We start from the raw sequence: 21,379 nt of genomic DNA, 5'->3' as shown, positions 1-21,379 counted from the left end.
CCCCCGCTGCTGCTCCAGTCTGCTGACTCCTCAATCAATCTACCTGCAGAGCAGTTGTCACAATGTCATTTTCACTCCCCCAGCTCTCCTCTCCTCTCCTTTCACCTTCAGCTGTGTTTTTCTCCATTATCCTTTCTCTTTTTTTCTCTCGCTCCACACAGATACACAGGTGTAGCGTTGCCAGCCCCCCTGAGGGCTGGCGTGCTGTCTGACACTTCCGGATGTATTGTATGTTGGCCGTGTTGTTCACGCATCAGGTTTCCTGATGAAGTGGCCCTGTAATAGATCACCTTGTGACACTGACTACTCACAGCTACAGGCTAGAACTCCAGAGCTTCCCAGAGTTTTATAGTCAAGCTCTACTTTTTCATCTGAAAGATAAACCCTCAGAATAATAACCATTATTTATATAAATTAGCTACTTTCTGTTTCCTTTTGGTCTGAATCAAAGAGAATTGCTTGACATTTCTATTGAATTTACGTATTTTGGAAAGCTACAGGAGGCTAATGCTCCAGAATATCCCTTTAGTCAATACATGGTTCACACTGTAAACAGTGAGAGGCTTTACATAGAAGTTCAGGGTTCACTCACAGTTTAACACCATGCAGCACAGTCTCATATCTGTCTGTGTTTGCCTGATAATGTTGAGAAACAAATCACGATGTAGGCAGATGAGTCTCACTGATAGCACTTGTGTATCGAGTTAGTCTAAGCACCGGGTTTCCTGTGTGTGTCTGAGAGAAGTGACTGAACTCAGTTTGCTGTTTTCCTTCATGATCTTCTTTTCATTGTGTTTGTTCTGTAGTAAAGGAATGCTTTAGTTTTAGTGATAAGCTGCATTTTATGTCCTTATCCTTTGAGTCTCTCTCTCTGTTTCACACACACATACACACTCCGGGTATAGTGTGTATTGTTATCTCTCTTATCTGTTGTTACTCACTGCTCAATCACTTGCTCCATGTGGGCAGAGGGGACCGGAAGAGCAGCTTACATATTGACCAGGCACACTTACAAACACACACACACACACACACACACACACACACACACACACACACACACACACACACACACACACACACACCTATACACTGATATAGAGAGGGGTGATTTAAGGCAGGTACAGTGAATAGCAATCGGACAAGTTTTTTGACTTACAACAGAGGTAGATATGATCAGTATTTTCATTTTAACGTTTGTACCTGCCACACAGAGTTTGTCACTGATGTTTTATCGCTCCAGTCCTTTCTGTCATCTGCTCTGAGGCCATGGGGAGTGTATGGGTGGAAATCATTAAGCTGGCATTTCACTTTTTTCTCATTGCCAAGCTGAAGGATAAACAACACACTTCTGCACATAGATATCAGTCCAAGGGTGGGACGTCTGCTTTTTTCCAAAAATAGAAAGGATTACGTCCCAGGAAGCTGCTGCCAGACATTATGGAGAATTATTAACATCTAAGCTGGCATCAGTGAGTAGCAGCGTTTTCTCATCTCTGCTGATTAACCTCACTTCCACAGCTTTCTTAAAAATGATGGAGAATCTATTATGTTTCCAAAATGATTTCAAACACACACTGAAGGATCACAAACACAAAAAATTAACACCTCCATCACAGCTGCCCTCCACCTTCCCTCCAGGAGTCCAGAGCATCTTTGGGACATTTCAGACTGCATACTAAAGAACCACATATAAGTTGTTCAATGAAGAAACTCAGATTTGTGCCTTTCATGTCTTTCATCTGCCTTTTAAACAGCATTGAAAACTGCTTTGAATGAGATTGTTTCCTCTGCTTGCCTCACGCTGCCCCCATGTGGCCAGATGGAAAAATTATGACAGAGGCGGGGAAGACACGCAACAAAGGGCCACAGGTTGACAAGGCCTTTGTATGTTGAACATGCGCTCTACTGACTGAGCCACAGGTGGTAAACACCGTGGTTTAGAAACTGCTACCTGTCCTCTGACAGCTACGGAAGCCCTAAAGGGCCATGCGTTCATACATTTTATTTCCTCCGTTTTCCCGTAATAACAAGTTAATTTCATTTGTTTTCTCGAGATCTCGAGTTATTATCTCGAAATAACAACTGCTGTTTTCCCGAGATAACAGGATGATTTTCTCAAGATCTCGAGATAACGAAACTTTGTTTTCCCGAGATAATTATATAATTAATTCGAGATCTCGAGATAAAAACTGTGATATGATAGGCCTGAGATTATGGAGACGCCCGGGACCTCGTAGCTGGTCAGCTATGTAGTTAACGACAACATCAGGCTCACTTAGATTGCGCCGCAGATATAGCTGAAGCCTTGCTAACCGTCTTTGCTACACTGAATGATGTTTCCCGCAATGATTTAATATACTACACTATCGTTTTGTTTTCTCAAGATCTTGAATTAATTATATCGTTATCTCGGGAAAACAAAGTTTCGTTATCTCGAGATCTCGAGAAAATTATCCCGTTATTTGGGAAAACGGAGGAAATAAAATGTATGAATGCATGGCCCTTTAGGGCTTCCGTAGAGACCACTAAAAGACATTCAATTTACTGTCTGAATCCAAACTTTCTGATTATATCCAGGTGAGTGTGACAGTATTAGAGATTTTATGGGTGGTCTCAGACTTTTGGACCCCACTGTATATACAGTGTTTATATAATGCAGTGACCTCAGCTGCATATATAAAACCACAACTTCAATAACAAGATGAGTTAGTTTATTGTTAAAATTTGCACTAAAACCATAGCACAATATGTCCATATCATCATGATAAGAAAATTGATCGATAAGAACATTGATTGATATTATAGTATTGCTCTCAGTCATTGTACACTGTTTAGACTGAAGAAACCACTTGTTGGATCTAGAGTTGGGATCGATCTGATCCAATATTGGTATCGGGATATGATACGATACGGTACCGATCCAGAATCCATAGTTTGATTGATTGATTATCAATTTATCTTTGGAATCAGTAACATTTATTGCATTTTTGTTAGTGTTTTGCTCTAAGAGCTGCTCTGTTTTTACTACAGCCTGATGTAGCCACTTAATACCAAGGACAACAACAACAAGAATTATAATTATATTGTTCTGCTCTGGAATCAGCAAATCAGCATCACTATCGCCACCAGCAGATATCCAAATTTAGGTATTGGAATCAGATCTGATCTATTAAAAAAAAAGAAATGGATGGGTGCATCCCTAGTTGGATCCCCCTTGATTCCAGGTCAGCAGGGTTGGCACGTGAGCAGAGGGTGTGAATGAGTTAGTATGTTCTGTGAGCTACTTCAATGTCAACCCACACACACACACACACACACACACACACACACACACACACACACAAACAGACACATACACACAGCCCTTGGCATGATGTATGAACAGGCACCCAGATGGCGGTGAAACATTTCAGCTTGTGCTGATTTGCATACCTCCTCACCTGTGACCTTGGCACCAACGCACACACACAGATTAAGTCAGACAGTGAGACCCTCAGCCATTCTCCTGCTCCCCTAATCCTGTCCTCTGCCACCCTGCATGGTCCGGTGTTGGCCCGCAGGCTTTAGAACACCCTCTTAAATCCCACCTGTTTAGCCTGCGGGGACAGAGGAAAGCCAACACCACACACACTCACGTGCCCCTTCAACACTTCCCAGAAAGATGGCATGAGAGCTGAGGATTATATGGCATGGAGGTCTATCTATCTCTCACTCTGTCACATCACACCAACACACACACATGTATCCGCTCTTTGTCTCTTCATCTCTCTGTCACACACCTCTGTCCACAGTGGATTTGTTCAGCGTGCCTGTCCACCTCCGATTCAGCCGAAGTGGAAATCTTTCTGGGAAAGGGGTGATGAGAGAGGATTTGTTGAGGATAATATTTCTCCTGACAACAAGAATGAAATACTGTGTGCTCTACAGTAAATGGAAGCCATTAGGAGGTTTGACTCTGTGCCCGACCATGATTGATCCAAAATAAGCCTGCGGGGTTGGGGACAAGCCATCTTTCAACCGCATCCTTTTCATCAGGTTTACTGCCTCAGAGCTGGACATCGTGCTTTTTACTGTTGATAAAATGGCAACCATATGACGCAAAGTCAGAATGTGATACTATTGTCTTTATGCTCACCTCCCATCAAAGGGCAGTCAGACTTAGTTAAACTTAATCATAATTAAATGAATAGATATAGTAATAAAATGATAAAAGCATCGCTCTTTATGTGCCCGGCTGAGATCTGGTATGTTATTTTTTTTAACATTTGGAGTAGCCTGGAAGAAGAAATACAAATTTGTCCAATGTTGCATCTCAGTGATATGGAAACTGCAAAACCAAAAACATTGTCAGAATGTGGGGGGATTTATTTCTTTCTCAGATGGAAGTGAGTGAGATGGGCAAAGGTTTCCAGCTGGATTGAACTGGGGATGTTGCAGTTCATGGTCAGGGTCTTAACCCCTCAGTCATGGGGCAACCGCTTAAGTTGATCATTAATATGTGAGTCAGCAGCACATTAACCCCCTTCCCCAACCAGGAAGCCCCACAGAGACAGCCTTTATACAGAATTAATTAATCAGTGAGTAAACAAACAAAATAATTCTCAACAGTTTTTATTACTTTTCTCCACTCTGAGGATTCGAGAGTTTTCTATGTTATGTGTCATAAATTGAATTATTTTAAGTTTTGAGCTGTTGGTTCAGCTCTGTGTTTTTCTGATGTACATTTTTCCAAGTATTTCCTAACATTTTAAAGACTAATTGAATAATGGTATAAATAACCAACATTTTATTGACAGTGAAAACAGTTTGGGCTGAATTTAAATATTCTGTTGATCATTATTTCTCCCAATGAATTGTTTACAGTAGAAAATATATGAAAATATGAAAAATGGCATCACAATTTTCTGGAGCCCAAAGACGTCAAATTAAATTGCATTTTTTATTTGTCCAGCCAACCCAAAATAATGAATTTACAATGATAAACAAGAAAAGCAGCTAATCTTCACATTTTGGAAGTGTTTGCCATTTGAGCTGGTTAAATACTGAAACTATTAATTAACTTCAAAAGATAATAAATCAATAAATAAAATGGAAAATCGAGAGAAAGTAAATAAATAAGGCAATAAATGCAAAGAAATAATAAAAGAAATGCAAAAAATACAGAAGTAAGTTAAAACAAAAAGTATTGATTCATGTCAGATTTAATAATTTAATTTATGCTTACATTTATTTTTGAAATCATTTTGGATGCATTTAATGGCTTATATATTTATTTATTTATTTTATTCAGTTTTTTCAATCCTCCATACATAAAATGCCTTTAAAGATCAATACTGAAATAGTTTCCATGACCTGTCTCCACTTTTTCACAACAAGACAATGACGATTCTCTGATATGCATTATTTTCCAGAAATGTGGCAGCAGAAACATCATATTCGTACTTGAAAATCTTATTAAGCTTTTTCAGCATATGGTGAGGATTTAGGGAGAGAAAAGAGGTTTAGTCTTGAATGACAACACGTGTACAGAGTCAGGTCAGGTCAGGTTTCAGCACACTGATGTTGAAGGTAAAATCCAAACAGAACAGAAATGCTGAAGGAGCTGCTGCACCACATGTCCACAGTCCACACCCTGTCCACAGCTACATCAGCTTCCCCACTGGCAGAACTTTTTCAACATTTCACTGACCTCAGCACAGTAGCAGAGTCGTTGGTCAATCTAAACTTCCCTTTTCATATCGTAGAGTAGTGAATCATCTGGTAGGATGTCCGGTTTTCACCCTCGGTGAGGTGAAGTCATCGCCTAAGTCAACAAGATTTGATCTCTGACTAGAGGTTGTGGGTGGGTCTTCCTACTATGACCTATAAGGAGAAATAGCATCTTTGACATGGGTGCTTTGTGTTGGGGGGCCAGATTGAGCAAGGATTCTTGTGGAGTCCCACCAGAAACAGGTCTGTTAGCCAATTTAAATTCACCCACTGCTCAAGAAGCAGACTTAATTTTTTAAGATTGACTGCTGTATGGTTCTGAGTGAATTGTCAGTTTTGTTTTACCAGGCAAGATGCTATTAGGCAAAGTGACAATATTTTGTGTGAGGTGGATGTACAGGTTGGGTTGGAAAAGACTTATACTCGGGTCAGTGTGATGATTTTTTAGATTTTTTTTTAGGTTTTTTTTAATTTAATGTGTTACGAATCAACTTCAGAATAATGGGGGAACTCCAGATTTAACTCCTGAATGTCAGTCTACTTATTATTGAGATTACTGGGTGCTTGTGAAAACAGTTGTATACTCTTCTGTGGTTGTGGAGGACTAATATGAGTGAGTCAAATATGAGAATATGACCTTGATAATGTCATTAGGATTATCTGGGCTCGGACAATAAGCTTGAAGTTCACATTTTCAACAGAAATTTTGCATTACAAACTTTGACCATTTTTTACGGCTACAAATAATCATTATTTTTTATTATCAGGTAATTAATATAAAATTAATGAATTGTTTGTCCTAAAAAAAGTAAAAAAAAAAAAAAAAAGTCCATCCCAGTTTTCTAGAGGTGATGACTTGTCAGAACTGGAGGATATTCAGTTGATAATGATATAAAAGAGAGAAAAGCAGTAAGTCCTCTCATTTGAGGGGCTGGAACCAGACAATACTGTGCTTAAAAAATGAATCGATTATGAAAACAATTGCTGATTAATTTTCTGTTGATTGATCATCGCAGCTCCACCATTCTTCCTATAATCTGTCTCTTTATGGAAGTGCAATTCTGGATATATACAGAAAGTGTATTTAGTGTGTGTGTGTGTGTGTGTGTGTGCGTATGTGTGTATAAATGTGATTGTAGAGTCTTAAATGGCAACATTTAGAAACCAGTATTATATAATACTGTATTTTTTGCATGGGAATTAAATGATTAAGCAGTTTATTAAATTGCTTATTAAATATATCAAAATAAAATACGAGATACTGATATAAGAAATTGTATTTAATGAATCATACAAGTATTTTTTTAAACAGATACATTTAAGCCATTAAGTCGCCTCAATATGGGTTGGATTATGTTGAGTACCGACAGACAGGAGCTGCGTAACCAAAATGAAGTTATTATTTTCCCATATGAGTGGTTAAAATTAATGGAAGAAAGTCAACCATTTAATATATTATTAGTGATTAACCGATTGATAAGGCAGCCAAGTGTGAATTAATGACACTTCTTAGAATTAGCAGCCCCAACATGGACGACTTGATAGATAAATTTAAAGAACGAAAGAAAATGATTTACTTCCCACATAGGTATGACACTCAAGAATGTACACACACACACACACACACACACACACACACACACACACACTACACCATTGCTGGAGAAGAGCCTGTACTGTCCAGTTACTTCTCTGATTATATTTCCACCCTACGAGTCCCACATCAGTAGTAGACATCAGGGATTTCATCCAGCTCCTGTTCAAAAGCTTACTGCTGCCCCCAGAGCCTGCAGTCTGCCCACCAACGGTCGTAAAGAGGCAGGAGGGACTCCGGGGTCCCAGTCTGTTTAGTCTTTAAGGACTCTGAACTGTCTGTAAAAAGGGAGGGTTTGAACGGCCTGCGTTGTCGGGGCTGGGAACGCTGCGCTGTTACACCCACAACCTGTCTGCTCTGCTTCTCCTCACTCTCCATCACGAGGACAGAGAAGGCGTTTACATGTTTAACAGGCTCGGCTTTACCTCCCCCCTGACACAAGATGGCTGACAAATGAAGCCTCTGGGGTCAAAGGTCAAAGCCCTAGTGTGTGGTTATTAAAGGGCTTTTCCAGGTTTCTGGAGAAGAGTGTGTGAAATGTTGTCTTTAAAGGAAGCAGAGAGGTCAGAGGTGGAGGTGTGATGCTCTCTGAGGAAGTGATATCATATGTTTAAAGACAGATGATTAAATGAATAAGAAAAAAAAGTTTGCTTAAATTAAAAAAAAAATCGATCTATAAAATAAGAAAATGAAAAGAAATAATTGCACATTCCTACTGAACGCCATTATGCCTGTAGTTTGCTGACCAAGTAGAAGGTAATATAATACAAATACACATTTTTCTGTCCATAATATGATGAATTATAATATAAAAAATTGGCAGGTTTTATGTAAGAAATATTTATACACAGTGTATTTCACTTGAACTGTAATATTTTTGCTCTTCAGGCCTAACTAGAAAGATTAAGGATCAGATTAAAACACTGGTAAATAAATGTGAATTTCAGTAAAAAAGTTTTTTTAAAGGTGTTCCACTAAATTTCCATTGAAGTTTTGTGGCAGTAACTTGAGTCTGTTGTCCATGTAAAGATAGAAGATTAGAACTAAAAGGCAGAAATATAGTTCAGACAACTCTGTATGCAAAATGTGGAAGGAAGTTATGCAATATATAAAAAAATATGCCACCATACTTCCTGTGACTCCATAGTGTCCACATATTATTGCATCTTGTTGTCCTCATTTGCCTTTAACATACATATTAAACCTCTCTACTTCTGATTTATTGAATGATCACATGACTATTTTATACTATTCATCCCTGCCCCTGTAGTCTTACCATACAGTCTGTAATGGAGCGTGTTAAGTTCATCAGGGGGAGGTAGTGGGGAGCAGTGACCCCACATGACCTCACAGCTCAGCCCTGCTCCATTTATCACAGCCTCCACTCGTCAGGATGTCTCCTCTGTCTTTCTGTCTCCTCTGTCTTTCTTTCTATCTCTCTTCTCCTTCTCCTTCCTCTTCCACTGCCTGACTCTGTGTAGCTTTACTCCTCTATCTTATGCATTTCATATTTTATACTTTACTGTTAGATTGTGTAAACTGTTTTTATTTGTGTTTATAAGTGTATTCAGTATTGAGGTCACAGTTTGTGATGTTGCATATTATATTTCGGGATGCAGCGATTAACTGACTTCACTATAAACTGTGTTTCAAAATGTGACAGTTTTGTAACTATAATGGATCAGCTACACAAACTGTTTCTCATCTCACTCTCAAAAAAGGGATATTATGGTACATTGCTTTTCCAAGTAGTGGTGAGTAAAGAGTTGAGCAATGTGAGCCAATAGCAACCAAACAGGAAAAGGAGCATTGCACCATCTATAAATTACACCCACAAAAACGGAATGAATCCCCTCAGGGACATAACACTTGCTCGAAAGATGTCCTCACTTTCTTTCTTTCATTTTTGCTAAAACTGCACTCCGACCTGACTTTTTGTTTTATTCTTTTATTTTTTACTGTATAAATTAGCAACTATTGAAAACAAAAGCCAATGAAGAAATGTTGTGAGGACAAAATACACTCAAAAACTTTCATTAAAAATTACCTTGTGATTTTATACATTCATTTTGTTGTTAAAGGTGCACTATGTTATTTAGGATAATCTTCATTGAATGATTTTTTTATGCCTGAGCGAACTAAATAAACGAACTCTCTTTGTTTTCATGACTGAATAAACAAACTGACCTTAAAGGACAACACAGTTTCATACTGTGTTACTTTGTTTATATGTGGCGGGCCCTGCCACCTTTCTAGCTTCAAACAGTGTTCTGGGGACCTTATACTCCTCTGAGAACAGCTTGTTTATTCAGTTATGGAAAGAATAAATATTTCTGAGTTTGTATTATTACCTCATTATCTGGTGAATCGTAAAATTCTGAGTTTGAATTTCTTCTCCAAAACTACATAGTGCCCCAATTAAAATTATACATGAACGCATTATTATCGTGAAACCGGGATTTATCCTCAAAATATAATTGTAGCATCAAAATATGTAATTGTTGCATCCCTCATTACAGTAAATTCCCCTCTGTACATGTTGTATTAATTGCCCAAACCAAGATGTGTATCAAACAAATGCATCTGTAGTAGTGATGTTCCTAATGAATATATTCCCTGACATTTCAACGTAAGTTTAACCCTTGTGCCCTCCTCGGGCATTTTTGTACATTTTTCTCTTTTCTTTTTTTCATTTGGTGATCATTTTGGCTCATTTTGGTGATCATTTGGCCAAACATTCAATCATTTTCAGGATTTAAAATCCTGAAAATGATTGAATGTTTGGTAGTTTTGAATAAGTGTGAAGTTGTTTAAGAGATTTATGGAAAAAAAATATTGATGTATGATGATTTAAGAGCAGTTTCTTTGTGCGTGTACATTTTTGCCACGAAGGTGTCCAGAGGGTGGTAAATTTTAGGAGGGCACAATGGTTAAACTTTGACTAATAATCGGGTATTCTTAAAGTAATTAAACACAGCAGAATTTAATCTATAACATTGTCCCAAACATATTGTGTATATTATGAAAGATATTTGAAACCATTACTGTTAGTCTTCAATAGCCAAATCTTATTTTAAACGCCACTAAAATGTGTGACACTTTGCACCATGCATTATGAACATTACACATGTTCCTACAAAACATGACAACAACTGGAACTACCTGCAGAGCTCAGAGACAGGATTGTGTCAAGGCACGAATCTGGGGAAGGCTACAAAAAAAATGTGGCACTTTTTTATGCAGGACCAAATAATTTCTAGATGTGAAAGAACTGAAAATGCAAGATTCTTATTTTAACTCTTTATTAATAACTCTGATTACTGCAAACATTCTGAAACTACTACTTAGATGAATACAAGTTTTCTAAGCCCTAATTTGTAGTATGTGTGATGACGGCTCTGACTGGCAGAGGGACTGGACTGAGACAAGTGAGTGTGATGAGCCCTTGTTTGTTGATACTGCCTGCATGTCAGTTCATTTTCTACGAGAGTGGACGTGGAGACATGGATGGAAGGATAAACTGAACCAGCGTGTAGGGAATGCAAGAAGTAGGATGTAAAGGTGATGAAAAAATGAGGTTTTAAGCCTTTGAGGTTTGTTGTCAGATAGGCTGAAAAATAAGGGTCGTTGATTTTGGATTCAGTTGTAAGAAAGGAAGGGGGAAAACAGAGTATAAATCCATAAACAGAGAGCGTGAAGGAGAGGTCAGCCAATAAAAATGTATTGTGAGGCTCATTTATGGCAGGAGGAATTTTAACTGCCATTACTGACAATGCCCTTCATATGTATAGATTGAATCAGTGTTGTGTCCAGTGCTTAGTGCAGACATGCAGGCCTCTGTGTTACTCTTTGTATGGTGTCTGCGTGCAGGCACAGTGCTGTTCCAGTTTTGTAGAAATATTTGTGCACTGATGCGTGCTCATGTGCCTTTGTGTGGAGGTGAGCGCACGTTTGTGTGTTTACAGTGCGATGTTGCGTGCGGCTCACGTGTGCGATTGGACAGCCGGCCTCCTGAGGAGCAGATTCAACAACAGAGCGAGAGGAGAGGAAAAGGAGGAACGAGAGCAAGAGGCGAATGTTGCTCAGCGGGCTGCAAATAACCGGCCTGAGGACATCAACAGGACTGGAATGGACTCGGAGAGAGAGGGAGAGAAGAAAGGAGAGGCAGGAATGAGATGAGAGAAAGCGAAAGGACAGAAGTGTTTAGGATGGAAAGAGGAAACAAGAACGACAGAGTGATATGGACTGAGGGTTGGAGAAGAAGACGTATGAGTCAACGAGCAGTGTTTACTGCTGTCATTTACACGTGTTAAAGATTTGTTCAGTGGCACCAGGGACTGCTGCTAGTCACACTACCAGTCACGCACACACATTCACACAAACACACACACACACACACACAAACACACATTGTTCTTTTATTCTATTTTCCCCTCCATCCAGATGTCCACTCAGCAAGGATCCAGATGGCCTGGATACCCTCCCTGTAGTGGAGAGGTGCTTTTGATACACACACACACACACACACACACACACACACACACACACACAAAGCAGCATGACCGTGTTTTTCTCAGAGGGAGGATTAACTCTCCTCATTAGGGCTCCCCCGCCTCTCGCCATCGTCTCTCCTCCCCCTCGCCTCCCCATATCAGCACGCCTCGCCACCATTGGCCGCTTCTATCAGGACCACCGCTGACTGGATCGCTGCGACTGCAGGACACAGGGGAGTGGGGAGGAGGTGGGATGGGTTGATGTTGCCACGGTAATAGAGGAGGGCGACCACTCACCAAATCATCGAGCTGGGGCTGAAATGGAAAAAAAAAAAAAAAAAATCAAGTGGAGGGGTGTGGAAAGCGGGTTAGAGGGTTAGAGGGTGAGAGACTGTATGGAGGGGGGGGGGGGGGCACAATAATAACAACAGCGAGGGATTAGGCATCGACCGAGCAATCAGGAAGTCCATTTAGGACAAAGCAACATTAAAAATCCTCCCAGATTTCAGGCGTGATCGTCAGAGCTGAGCTGCCAGTCCGATTGGACAGCTGCTCAAGATCTGTGGAGGGGAGAAAAAAAACAGATGCACACACAAAGGAGGGATGAAATGAAAACAGGTGAAAAATGAAAAACAGCTCCTGTGCGATCTCTCCCCTCGGCTGCTGTGATAATTCAGCAATGAGAGGAGGTAGGCTGGCTGGAGTGATGCCTGAGGCACAGGAATAGAAAGAGAGAGCGAGAGAGGGAGAGAGAGGATATGAAGAGCATGCGTCAGCACTAAGGCAGGGCGAACAAGAGAGAGAGAGTGTGTGACAGCAGAGATGAGCGAGGTGGAGGGCGAGGTGGAGCGAGAGAGATCGGGGGTAGGGTCGAGCACCGCGGCGTGAGAGGGGACGACAGAAATAGAGCCTGCCGGATTTGTCACCTCCAGTGCCACACCTTGGCTGCTTCATCCCACTGCTCCATCCTGACTGCAACAGCTCCCACACAGGGGGTTTCCTCATCCGGGAGGACAATAACAATCAATAGGTGATCACTTTTACACCTCGGATGCTTCCTGAAGATTTAAGACACTGGCGTGTGAAAGGGACAAACAAGCGGATTGTCTGTTTTTCTTCAGAAGAAGAAGAATCTCTGCCTGCACGGATGAATGCAAATATAGGGATTATGTTCATTGTGCATCTTGCCGGAGGAAGGTATTACTAAAACCTATTTCCAAAAAGATAAGCACCTGTGTGTTTACAGACTGAACACAGCCTTGTTATCACTGTGTGAACATGAGGAACTCATTGTCCGGACATTTTCAAGGAAAGCTGACTCTCCCTAAATGACGAAGACAATGAAGGTGGGAGTAGTGGAGGTGTAGTTAGTTGAATTATTAGAAACAATGCGTTCAGCTGTCTGAAATAATGCATAGCTGTGCTGTGAATGACATGCAGAATACTGTACTCTTCTGCCTAATGACAGCACGGACCTTGCAGCGGGCTGACTGACTGACCGACTGACTGACAAAGTGAGTGGGTTTGCTCACTGACTGGAGCTGTGGCTGTCGGAGGACTTTGAGGACACGTAGCCCCGGGCAGGTACCGGTCAGGCCCCACAATGGGGGAGACGGCAGAATACCAGAGGCTGCAGGAGACGTCAGAGTCTGACTACCAACGGCTGCCCAGCGATGATGAAGAGGTAGACCACTACACTTTCCTTTATTATAGTTATGGTAGTACCACACAGCTACAGACAAACATGGATGACACACAAACAATGAGCAGCAGTTTCAGCAGGTATTATGGTTTCTGGTGAGGGAAAATTAAAGGGTGTGAGATGATGTAAGGCTGTGGTATGACTCACTAAAAGAAAGAAAAATATTTTATTCAGTAAATTGTTGTTTTATACATCTATACATGCATCTTTGTTGGAAAAAGGGTGCCATTATTTTCCTCGCTAAGGAAACTACGCAACAATGTTACACCTTTAATCACGTGTGCAAATGTTACACGCCTCAGTCAGGGTTATGGATTTTATATTTTCCCTCAATATTCTTATAGTCTTTTTCACAGAAGCTATTTTGTCATCTCACAGCAGGACAAACACAACACATGTAAATAATAAAAATAATGGCGAGTATCGTCATACCTCAACGACTGAATAGGTCAATTGCCAGTGACTCCCAAAACAACATAAGCTTTCCTTAAACAATAGGATTGTTGCAGTGTATCAGTGACAGACATAATTTTGGGTTGAGGCGAAGAAACTACTTGGTTAGGTTTCAGAAAACAAACAGCGATCTCCTGGGTGAAAGTCCTGAGCTTGTTTAACTCCATCCCCGACCTCCTCCCTATGCAGATGTGTTGCTCTTTGCTTGACTTCCTCCTTTACTGCCATAATTATTATGACATCCACCAGAGGTTGCCACCTTAAACGAAATGTAAATATAGGTATAATAAGCTGCTTTCACAGCCGAACTTAATGGTTATTTTTCTGTTGCCTGTTGTTACACAGAACCATCTGATAAGGCACCGCAAAGTTCAGGCACTTTCAAAAAATATCTGGGCAGGTGATTGGACCTGCGATCTGTCTATCGCCATCTATCGTTGGTTAACTCCGATCAATCAGATCAACATTAGAAAAGACTTAAGAAAAGACTTCAGTGTCATTCTTCGCTTTGCTTTTAATGATATATATTCTCTAGTCCTGATATAACTGATGCTATTGTAGCATCTACGCTAATCCCTTGAAGAGATTTTTAGATTTTATTGTTATTTTCTAACAAACAGTAACATCTCTCACTGGTCATCACACCTAAACCACGCTGCCCGAAGTTCCTCATGGGATGCCGATTGGTTAAATGCCTGCGTGTTCGGCTACAAGCGCATAGCTTGAAGCCTGGCAAGATGGATTTGCGGGATAACATGATCACGTGATCTTGCGAATCTGCTTCGGAAGGTGATTCATTTTCAGGGTCCTGGGGTGGTGCATGCTTACTTACTGTCATGACTAGCAGGACATGTAACAGATCCGAATCATTATTGATGGCATTAGTAACACCTGTGCTTGTCCTACGTTACAATTTAAAATATCCACCATGAAATAGACCGAATGTGTAGATGTCATTGTGTGTCACAGATCTATATGACATATGGCAGAAGCAGCTCATTTGCACCTGAATGTCACCATCACCCTCCTTTGCCTCCACACATAGCACTTCTCACTCACACACAAGGCCAGCCCGTGTGTGTCATGAGTTACTGAATGCAGGATCATGAGGTCATTGATGAAGTGCTGCTGAATAACTCGGTGACAGGCAAAGTATGACATTTTATAGCCTCCCACCTCTTCCTCAAGCCCCCAAGTCCTCTAACAAACCCTGTGATCTACTGACAGGCCTGACCGTTCTTTTGGTTTGGATGATGAGGCCGGCAATGCCGCTACGCTGTCAGTGTTTTTGTCTTTTTAAAATCTGTTTGAAGGTTGAAGATTTTTTTTTTTTTTTACTTTAGAAAGTTCGAGTCATATCTTGGCTACAATAATTAGACAAACAAAAAGAAGGGATCCATGCAAAACAAGTGTGTGTTAATCACGTGTGTTTGTGTTAGAAAAAAAGTATAGTTGGTCAATATATCACTATCAGCTTTTTGAAACTCACAAATACTGATATCAGTATCAAAAATCCACTATCAGTTTAGTTATAATATTATATATTATACATTTTGTTTAATTTTCACAAGATTCCTGAATAAACTGGAGTGAAAATGGAATGAACAGCAGTTGCCATGTTGTGTGTGAGTAACAATAATAACCAAGCCTGCAAGATATGGAAAAAAAAAAAAAAAAAGCAGCCCAAAATTACATGATGATCCACCGCTGTGCTGGAGGTGTGTTCACAATTAAATGTAACAGCTCATTAAATCAAGATCGCCGTGGGTTAGCAAAGTTATGCAATAGATACCAGTCTGTACTACCTGACATGAGGGAGAACATCCTTCACCTCTAGCACTATGCACACACAACAATTGTGATGGCAATATAATCATTTTTGCATCACAATTAACAGTCTGTACAGTCATGTTTTATTATTCTGCACCACTTTCTCAATACTTTTTTGCCGCTGACCAAAATGTGTCTGTAACAATTAGTATTGAAAACTTTCAAGTACACAAAACTGAATTGAATTCTTGCCTGAACTCATATAATTGGACTGCTTCTGATTTAATTCTGAATTTTCTCATTTTTGGTCGTATTTATCAGGGGTTGCAGAAAAACATATTTACTAACACTTCACCATAACCATCATTAATAATCTGTGATTTAATTTAAAGTTAATTAAACTTTAGTTAATAGTTATTACACGGTTAGCAAACAATGACATGCTTTCTAAACCATTTGTTAAACAATAATAATGGTTTATAGACATCAGTTGCAACTTTATAATGTCCATCAAAATAATATTTAAAGATGAATTACACAGTATTAACCATTTACAATATTATATATTAGCAACACCACTTGCAACTTGACAACAAACAAAAGATTAATAAATGGTTTATGAAGATTTTTTACATTTGTTAACAGTGACATAAACTATTTACTTTAGTTAAATTAACTTTAAAAGTACAACTTGTTAATGATGGTTATTATAAAGTGTGACAAAATACTTATTTTCCCTCAATGTAAGAATCTAAAAAACTTGCTTTTGTACCACTACCAAAACTCGACACCACTATCAAAAGATCTCAAACGACACGCAGCTCTTCTCTCACCCAGTGTGAACTGGGATAGCCTCCAGAGCCTTCCGTGACCCTGCACAGGATAAGCTGGTATAAAAAATAGGGTGGATGAATGTGTAGATCTGTGCTACAGTTTAAATATCATGAATGTGGACTGTGTACAGGGTTCATGGTCTAGTTCAGCAGAGTTAAGCCGCTGGCCGCTGCAGCTGTCCTGGCTGCTGGGGTCTGAATCAGATCACTCTCTTCCTACAGCTGCAGCTTCGTGCTGAATACAGCGGTTTTCTGAATACACACAACCACCTTCTCAGTCAGAAATACAGAGATGGAGAGAGATTTGTAAGAAGACACTAAGAGAGAGGAGAGGAGTACTCAGAGGGAGAACGAGAATTAGGTTAGAGTTTACATATACACATTGTTTTATGAGGGCAGCCATTTTATCCCTCATACAGATCTATTTCTGATACGTTTTTCCCCTCTGGAGCTTGAGGGGATTAGTTAGGATCAACCAGTGCTACATTGTTGAGCATCTGCTATATTTCTTAAAATGAGGACAATCAATCAAACCTTTTTTTATCTAAACTCAAAGAACAATTGAGGTTGCCCTCATTTGCAATGATGCCGAGTTACAGACCAGTTAAAAATAGATGGACAAAACACATATGAATAGCCTTAAAGGGGACCTTAAGCATGAGCCAGTCATTTGAACGAGTTTGACAGGAAGTTCCGCTCCAGCATCACTGATATGTTCGATGAAAGCTGTCCAACAACGATATTGAATTTCTATAATAAAATTTCTGTTTTTCTCACTGTAGCAGCCACTGTGCTAAATTATTCCGCTGTTGTCTCATTTGACCAACATTTTTCTCTCACACCCTCCTTTCCCCTCTTAACCAGCTGTAAGGGATCAAAGGAGAGGTGCCTGAGGACTGAGGCGATGGTAGGAAGCATTAGTGGGGGTTGTTTTGGTAGTCTGGCATTATGCATATTAGGCCAAGCTACCAAAAGGGGACACATATGTTGTGTGTTGGTCTGTTTGTGTCCAGAACTCCTTGTTGATGTCCACCACCTCACAGCGTAGGCTCTCCCCCTCCGACTTTGTGAATGATGAGGTGCTGTGGATGGTGGAGGGATTTAAGGAGAACGTAAAAGCCAGTCTTTGGCAGGGGGTTACTGAGATCTGAGATCAGGAATCAGGAATCAGGAATGACGCATCTCTGTCTGTCTGTGCATGCTCCATCAGAGCCATCGACTGTCTGTGTGTGTAGATATTTTGCTTGTAAGGGGGATTAGTGATGTTTACTTTACTACTCCTTCACACTACTCTGCCGGTTTTTGGCACCCTACACCGAACCACAGATTGATGCTTTGCCGCCAAAAGGTTGCGACTTATTTTAGAAATGCACAGGCAGCGCGTTCTCCCCGATCCACTAAGCCATCTTAATTCCCAACACTGTACGTCAGTGTGAATCCAGCCGATGTGAGCACATGCCTCTGCGTGCCTGTGTCTGTGTACAGTGAGCATCATATTACAGAATCAAGCTTAATGTGTGTGCGTGTGTGTGTGTGTTGCAGTGCTCAGGCAGAATACAGACCTCACACAGCGCTTTGTTCTGCCTAATCTTATTAGCCAGCGAGCCACTAATTTGATGTCAATTCACGATAATGCAATCTACACGGTTAGACATTTAACTCAGGCTTTACATTGTTAGCATCCTTTTCATATTCCAGTTGAACAGCCACCTAGTCATGCTACTGTGTGTGTGTGTGTGTGTGTGTGTGTGTGTGTGTGTGTGTGTGTGTGAGAGATTGTGTACATAGGCAAAAATGAAATGAGGGCCAGAATGGAGCAGCTGGACGGACCATCATTAGCTGCTTCGTTGTTAGTGTAGGGACCAAGCTAATCAGGCACAAGAGACACAGTTCAGAACTAAAACAAACCTCAAGTTTTACCTGGTTATGAAACACTCTCAGTTTATTACTGATACCTTTAAATGACCTACATGACTAAACCTATAGACCATCAGCGTGACGATTGGCTATTTCTATATAGTTATTCTGGGTTGGATTCCCTGCGAATTCAGGACATTACAAGGGAACGTCAATAACCTTCTCAACAAAATTTCCATTACCGAGCAGCCGAATCTGTCAGTTGTAGGCTACGTGTAGGCTAACCAAGGTGTATGAACGGCACTACAACAAAGTTCACTTTGTTTCACCATCGTCATTTTATGGTTGACGCAAACAGCTGTGTTTAAAATATGTTGCGTCTTTCTTTCACGCACCTCTAAAACAAATGCACACGCTAGCTATATAGCTAGACATCTTTATTATAGGAGGCAATCGTGCTCATACTGCTTTTGTCCACAGGGGGAGCCAATCAACACAGAATGAAAGCTCCTTGCTTTAAATATGAGCTTGTTTAATAATTGACACGGCAAAGTAGCGCAGCTCTCTCCACATCTACATGCACATTAGCTTTTCATACTCATTTCGGTTTTGGTCCTTTTTGGAAAATGTCATTTACATGGAACTTGAGGAACCTGTTCTTTCATGTCTTTGTATACATCATCCAGTATCCAGGTTGTCTTTATTCCTGGACATCTCAGCACATCTCTCAGACATTTCTGCACTGACTGAGTTACCTCAGCAGTGGAAAAAGAAAAGTTTGGTTTCTGGCTGTTTGAACTCTTCTGCATTTGCCACTCTGCTGGCTTCTCTGTCTGATGACAGTAAGCTAATGGAAAACAAGAGCCACAATACAATTCATGATCTGCTTTATGGAAATCAGACTTTCCTGCGAAAAAAACAACAGCAATACTTACAACATGTCCCTGACACCAATATATTGAGTTTATCCGGCAGCTCTTATCTGGGATACTCCAAAAACCTGATCATGACCAGGCCAATCGTGCACATGTAAACACAGTCAGTCATGTCAGTGTGCTCAACAAAGAGGAAAACATGGGAAACATTTAACCTGTCTCTCACACAATGAACAGGACATACTGTACATTACATTACAGTGAAGTGAGGGCATAACCTTAAAAATAGCTTCATTTGAACAACACTCTAGTTTATTACTTCCCCTCCACACATGTATTGAGGCATACATACACATTCTCTAATGTGTTTCTGACATTAAAAAAAGCATAATTACCATATTAAAGTCCTTGAAGTGGCACCTACTTCTTCTCCCTTATTAAAATGAATAGTATATATAAATATTTAAATACTTTTCATTTCACAAGTTTAACTGCTGGACACAAGATGACTCCTACTTGACTGTGAAGTCCATTCTCAGTGCATGTGCACTGGAGGCTTCAAGTTTACACTTGCTGAATATTGGACTAGTCCTGGCTTCCAAACTAGTCAGGATGCTCTGAGGCCCGTAGAAATCATAGCAGATTAAAGTTTGAACATTTTACAGTGTTTAGGTTTAATCCTGATTCTCCTCCACGTCACTTTGAATACAGTTCAATCTACACAGCAATCCTCATAACTTGGCCTAATGCTGAGATCACTCATCCACCTGGCTGAACGCTGAACATCGTCAGACTGCTACCTAGTGGTGTCACAGTGGAGCTGCAGGTCAACTCGCACACTATTAATCGTATTGGTCTAATCTTCTTAGTTAGGAGGCAGCTGACAGCACCGTGGCACATTCCTTCCACTGATTTAAAACCACCAAGCATCAGTGTAACTTCTGTATCTGATGCTGTACATGCACTTTTTGGTAAACACCGTCACACATTCATTGAACACACCTTCCACTGTCACCGTCAAGTCCCGCCGCTTTCACCACAAGTGTTTACTTGCCCATGTTCTTCACTGTCAGCTCCTTCCTTTTTTACTGTGTTAGATTTTCTTTCTGGAAAAGGCTTATTTTCTCTTTTTGTTAATCACATTTTAAACTCAGCAGTTCATAAATCAGTTGCAGGCTCTTTGTCCAGCTGCCGATTTGCAGGAATGTGTGCTATTTTAAATCATCTGTTTCATAGTCATGTGAGTTACATAAGTGCGCCTATACTTAAGCAAACATTATTTTCCTACTTGTCAAAGCAATAAAGTTCACTTCACTGTGACCTAATCCTTCCCGAGCCAACTAATGGTTAAAAAGAGCAGAGACCATACGGACTTGGGGGAATTTTTATGCCTTTAATGGCATAACTCACTTCAGGGAGTTGTGTTTCCAGCCCCTGTGTGAGAGTGTGTGCGGTTGCAAAGCGGGAGGAGAGGCAGGGAGGGGAAGGGTCTTTGCTTTTTCCCCCTCTAATGTCCTATCACATCCTGTGTGCTTGGTGATTTAGAGCCAGATTGATGACGTCACCTCTGCGTCTGAGCGACTGTGAGAATGAGACAAGTGATGGCTGAACGAGTCCAGGAGGAATCCACAATGAAATAATGGACAGTTGGGCAGCTGGCGACTCAGCTATTTCTCATAAAACATTTGTGAACGCACGAGAAGAATAAAAGGTAGTGCGGAGGCTGACGCTGCAACATAGTGTATGTGAGGTGGTGTTAGAGCAGTGTAGCAGTGTGTCTGTTTGTGGTTTAACCTCATCACACTTTGTGGTCGTGGATAACGTGGTGTCTTGGATATTAGGGCAGTTACCTTCGTATTTCCTTACTTGTTACTTTTTGCTGGGAACCATTCACATCGGTCACATTGTGTGTTAGCCCGTGTACAGTGATATGTTTTGTCACCTGAAACAGATTGCTTGAAGATTCTTGTTTTTCCTTTTTACTACATAATTTAAACCAATTTATTTGTTTGTTTTTTCTTTTGTTTTGTTTGCGATATATATCATGTAGCAGGAGAAAAGCGTTGCAAATAGGGGTTTCACAATTTTGA

General features: G+C 40.4%; 1 protein-coding gene across 7 annotated transcripts in view; it reads left to right on the top strand.

Annotated features, from left to right (window-relative positions):
- The window catches only part of tnk2b (tyrosine kinase, non-receptor, 2b), a 65,085-nt gene that overhangs the window by 14,313 nt on the left and 29,393 nt on the right, over positions 1 to 21,379 (top strand). For 5 of the 7 annotated variants that reach the window (XM_084369865.1, XM_084369862.1, XM_084369868.1 and 2 more), the window contains exon 3: positions 13,268 to 13,483. The exons of 1 other annotated variant lie outside the window; for it this stretch is intronic. In XM_084369865.1, coding sequence (XP_084225991.1) covers positions 13,403 to 13,483 — 81 coding nt within the window. In that variant the 5' untranslated portion in view covers positions 13,268 to 13,402. Of the gene's footprint in view, positions 1 to 12,443; positions 13,146 to 13,267; positions 13,484 to 21,379 lie in introns of those variants that run through there. One more of the 7 variants, XM_084369861.1, reaches the window with a different exon arrangement.

Source organism: Pagrus pagrus (assembly GCF_965226575.1).
Source record: "Pagrus pagrus genome assembly, chromosome: 12".
In the NCBI taxonomy this organism is placed as follows: domain Eukaryota; kingdom Metazoa; phylum Chordata; class Actinopteri; order Spariformes; family Sparidae; genus Pagrus; species Pagrus pagrus.
Note: the sequence above shows the minus strand (reverse complement) of the source record. Positions and strands in the feature narration are given on the sequence as shown.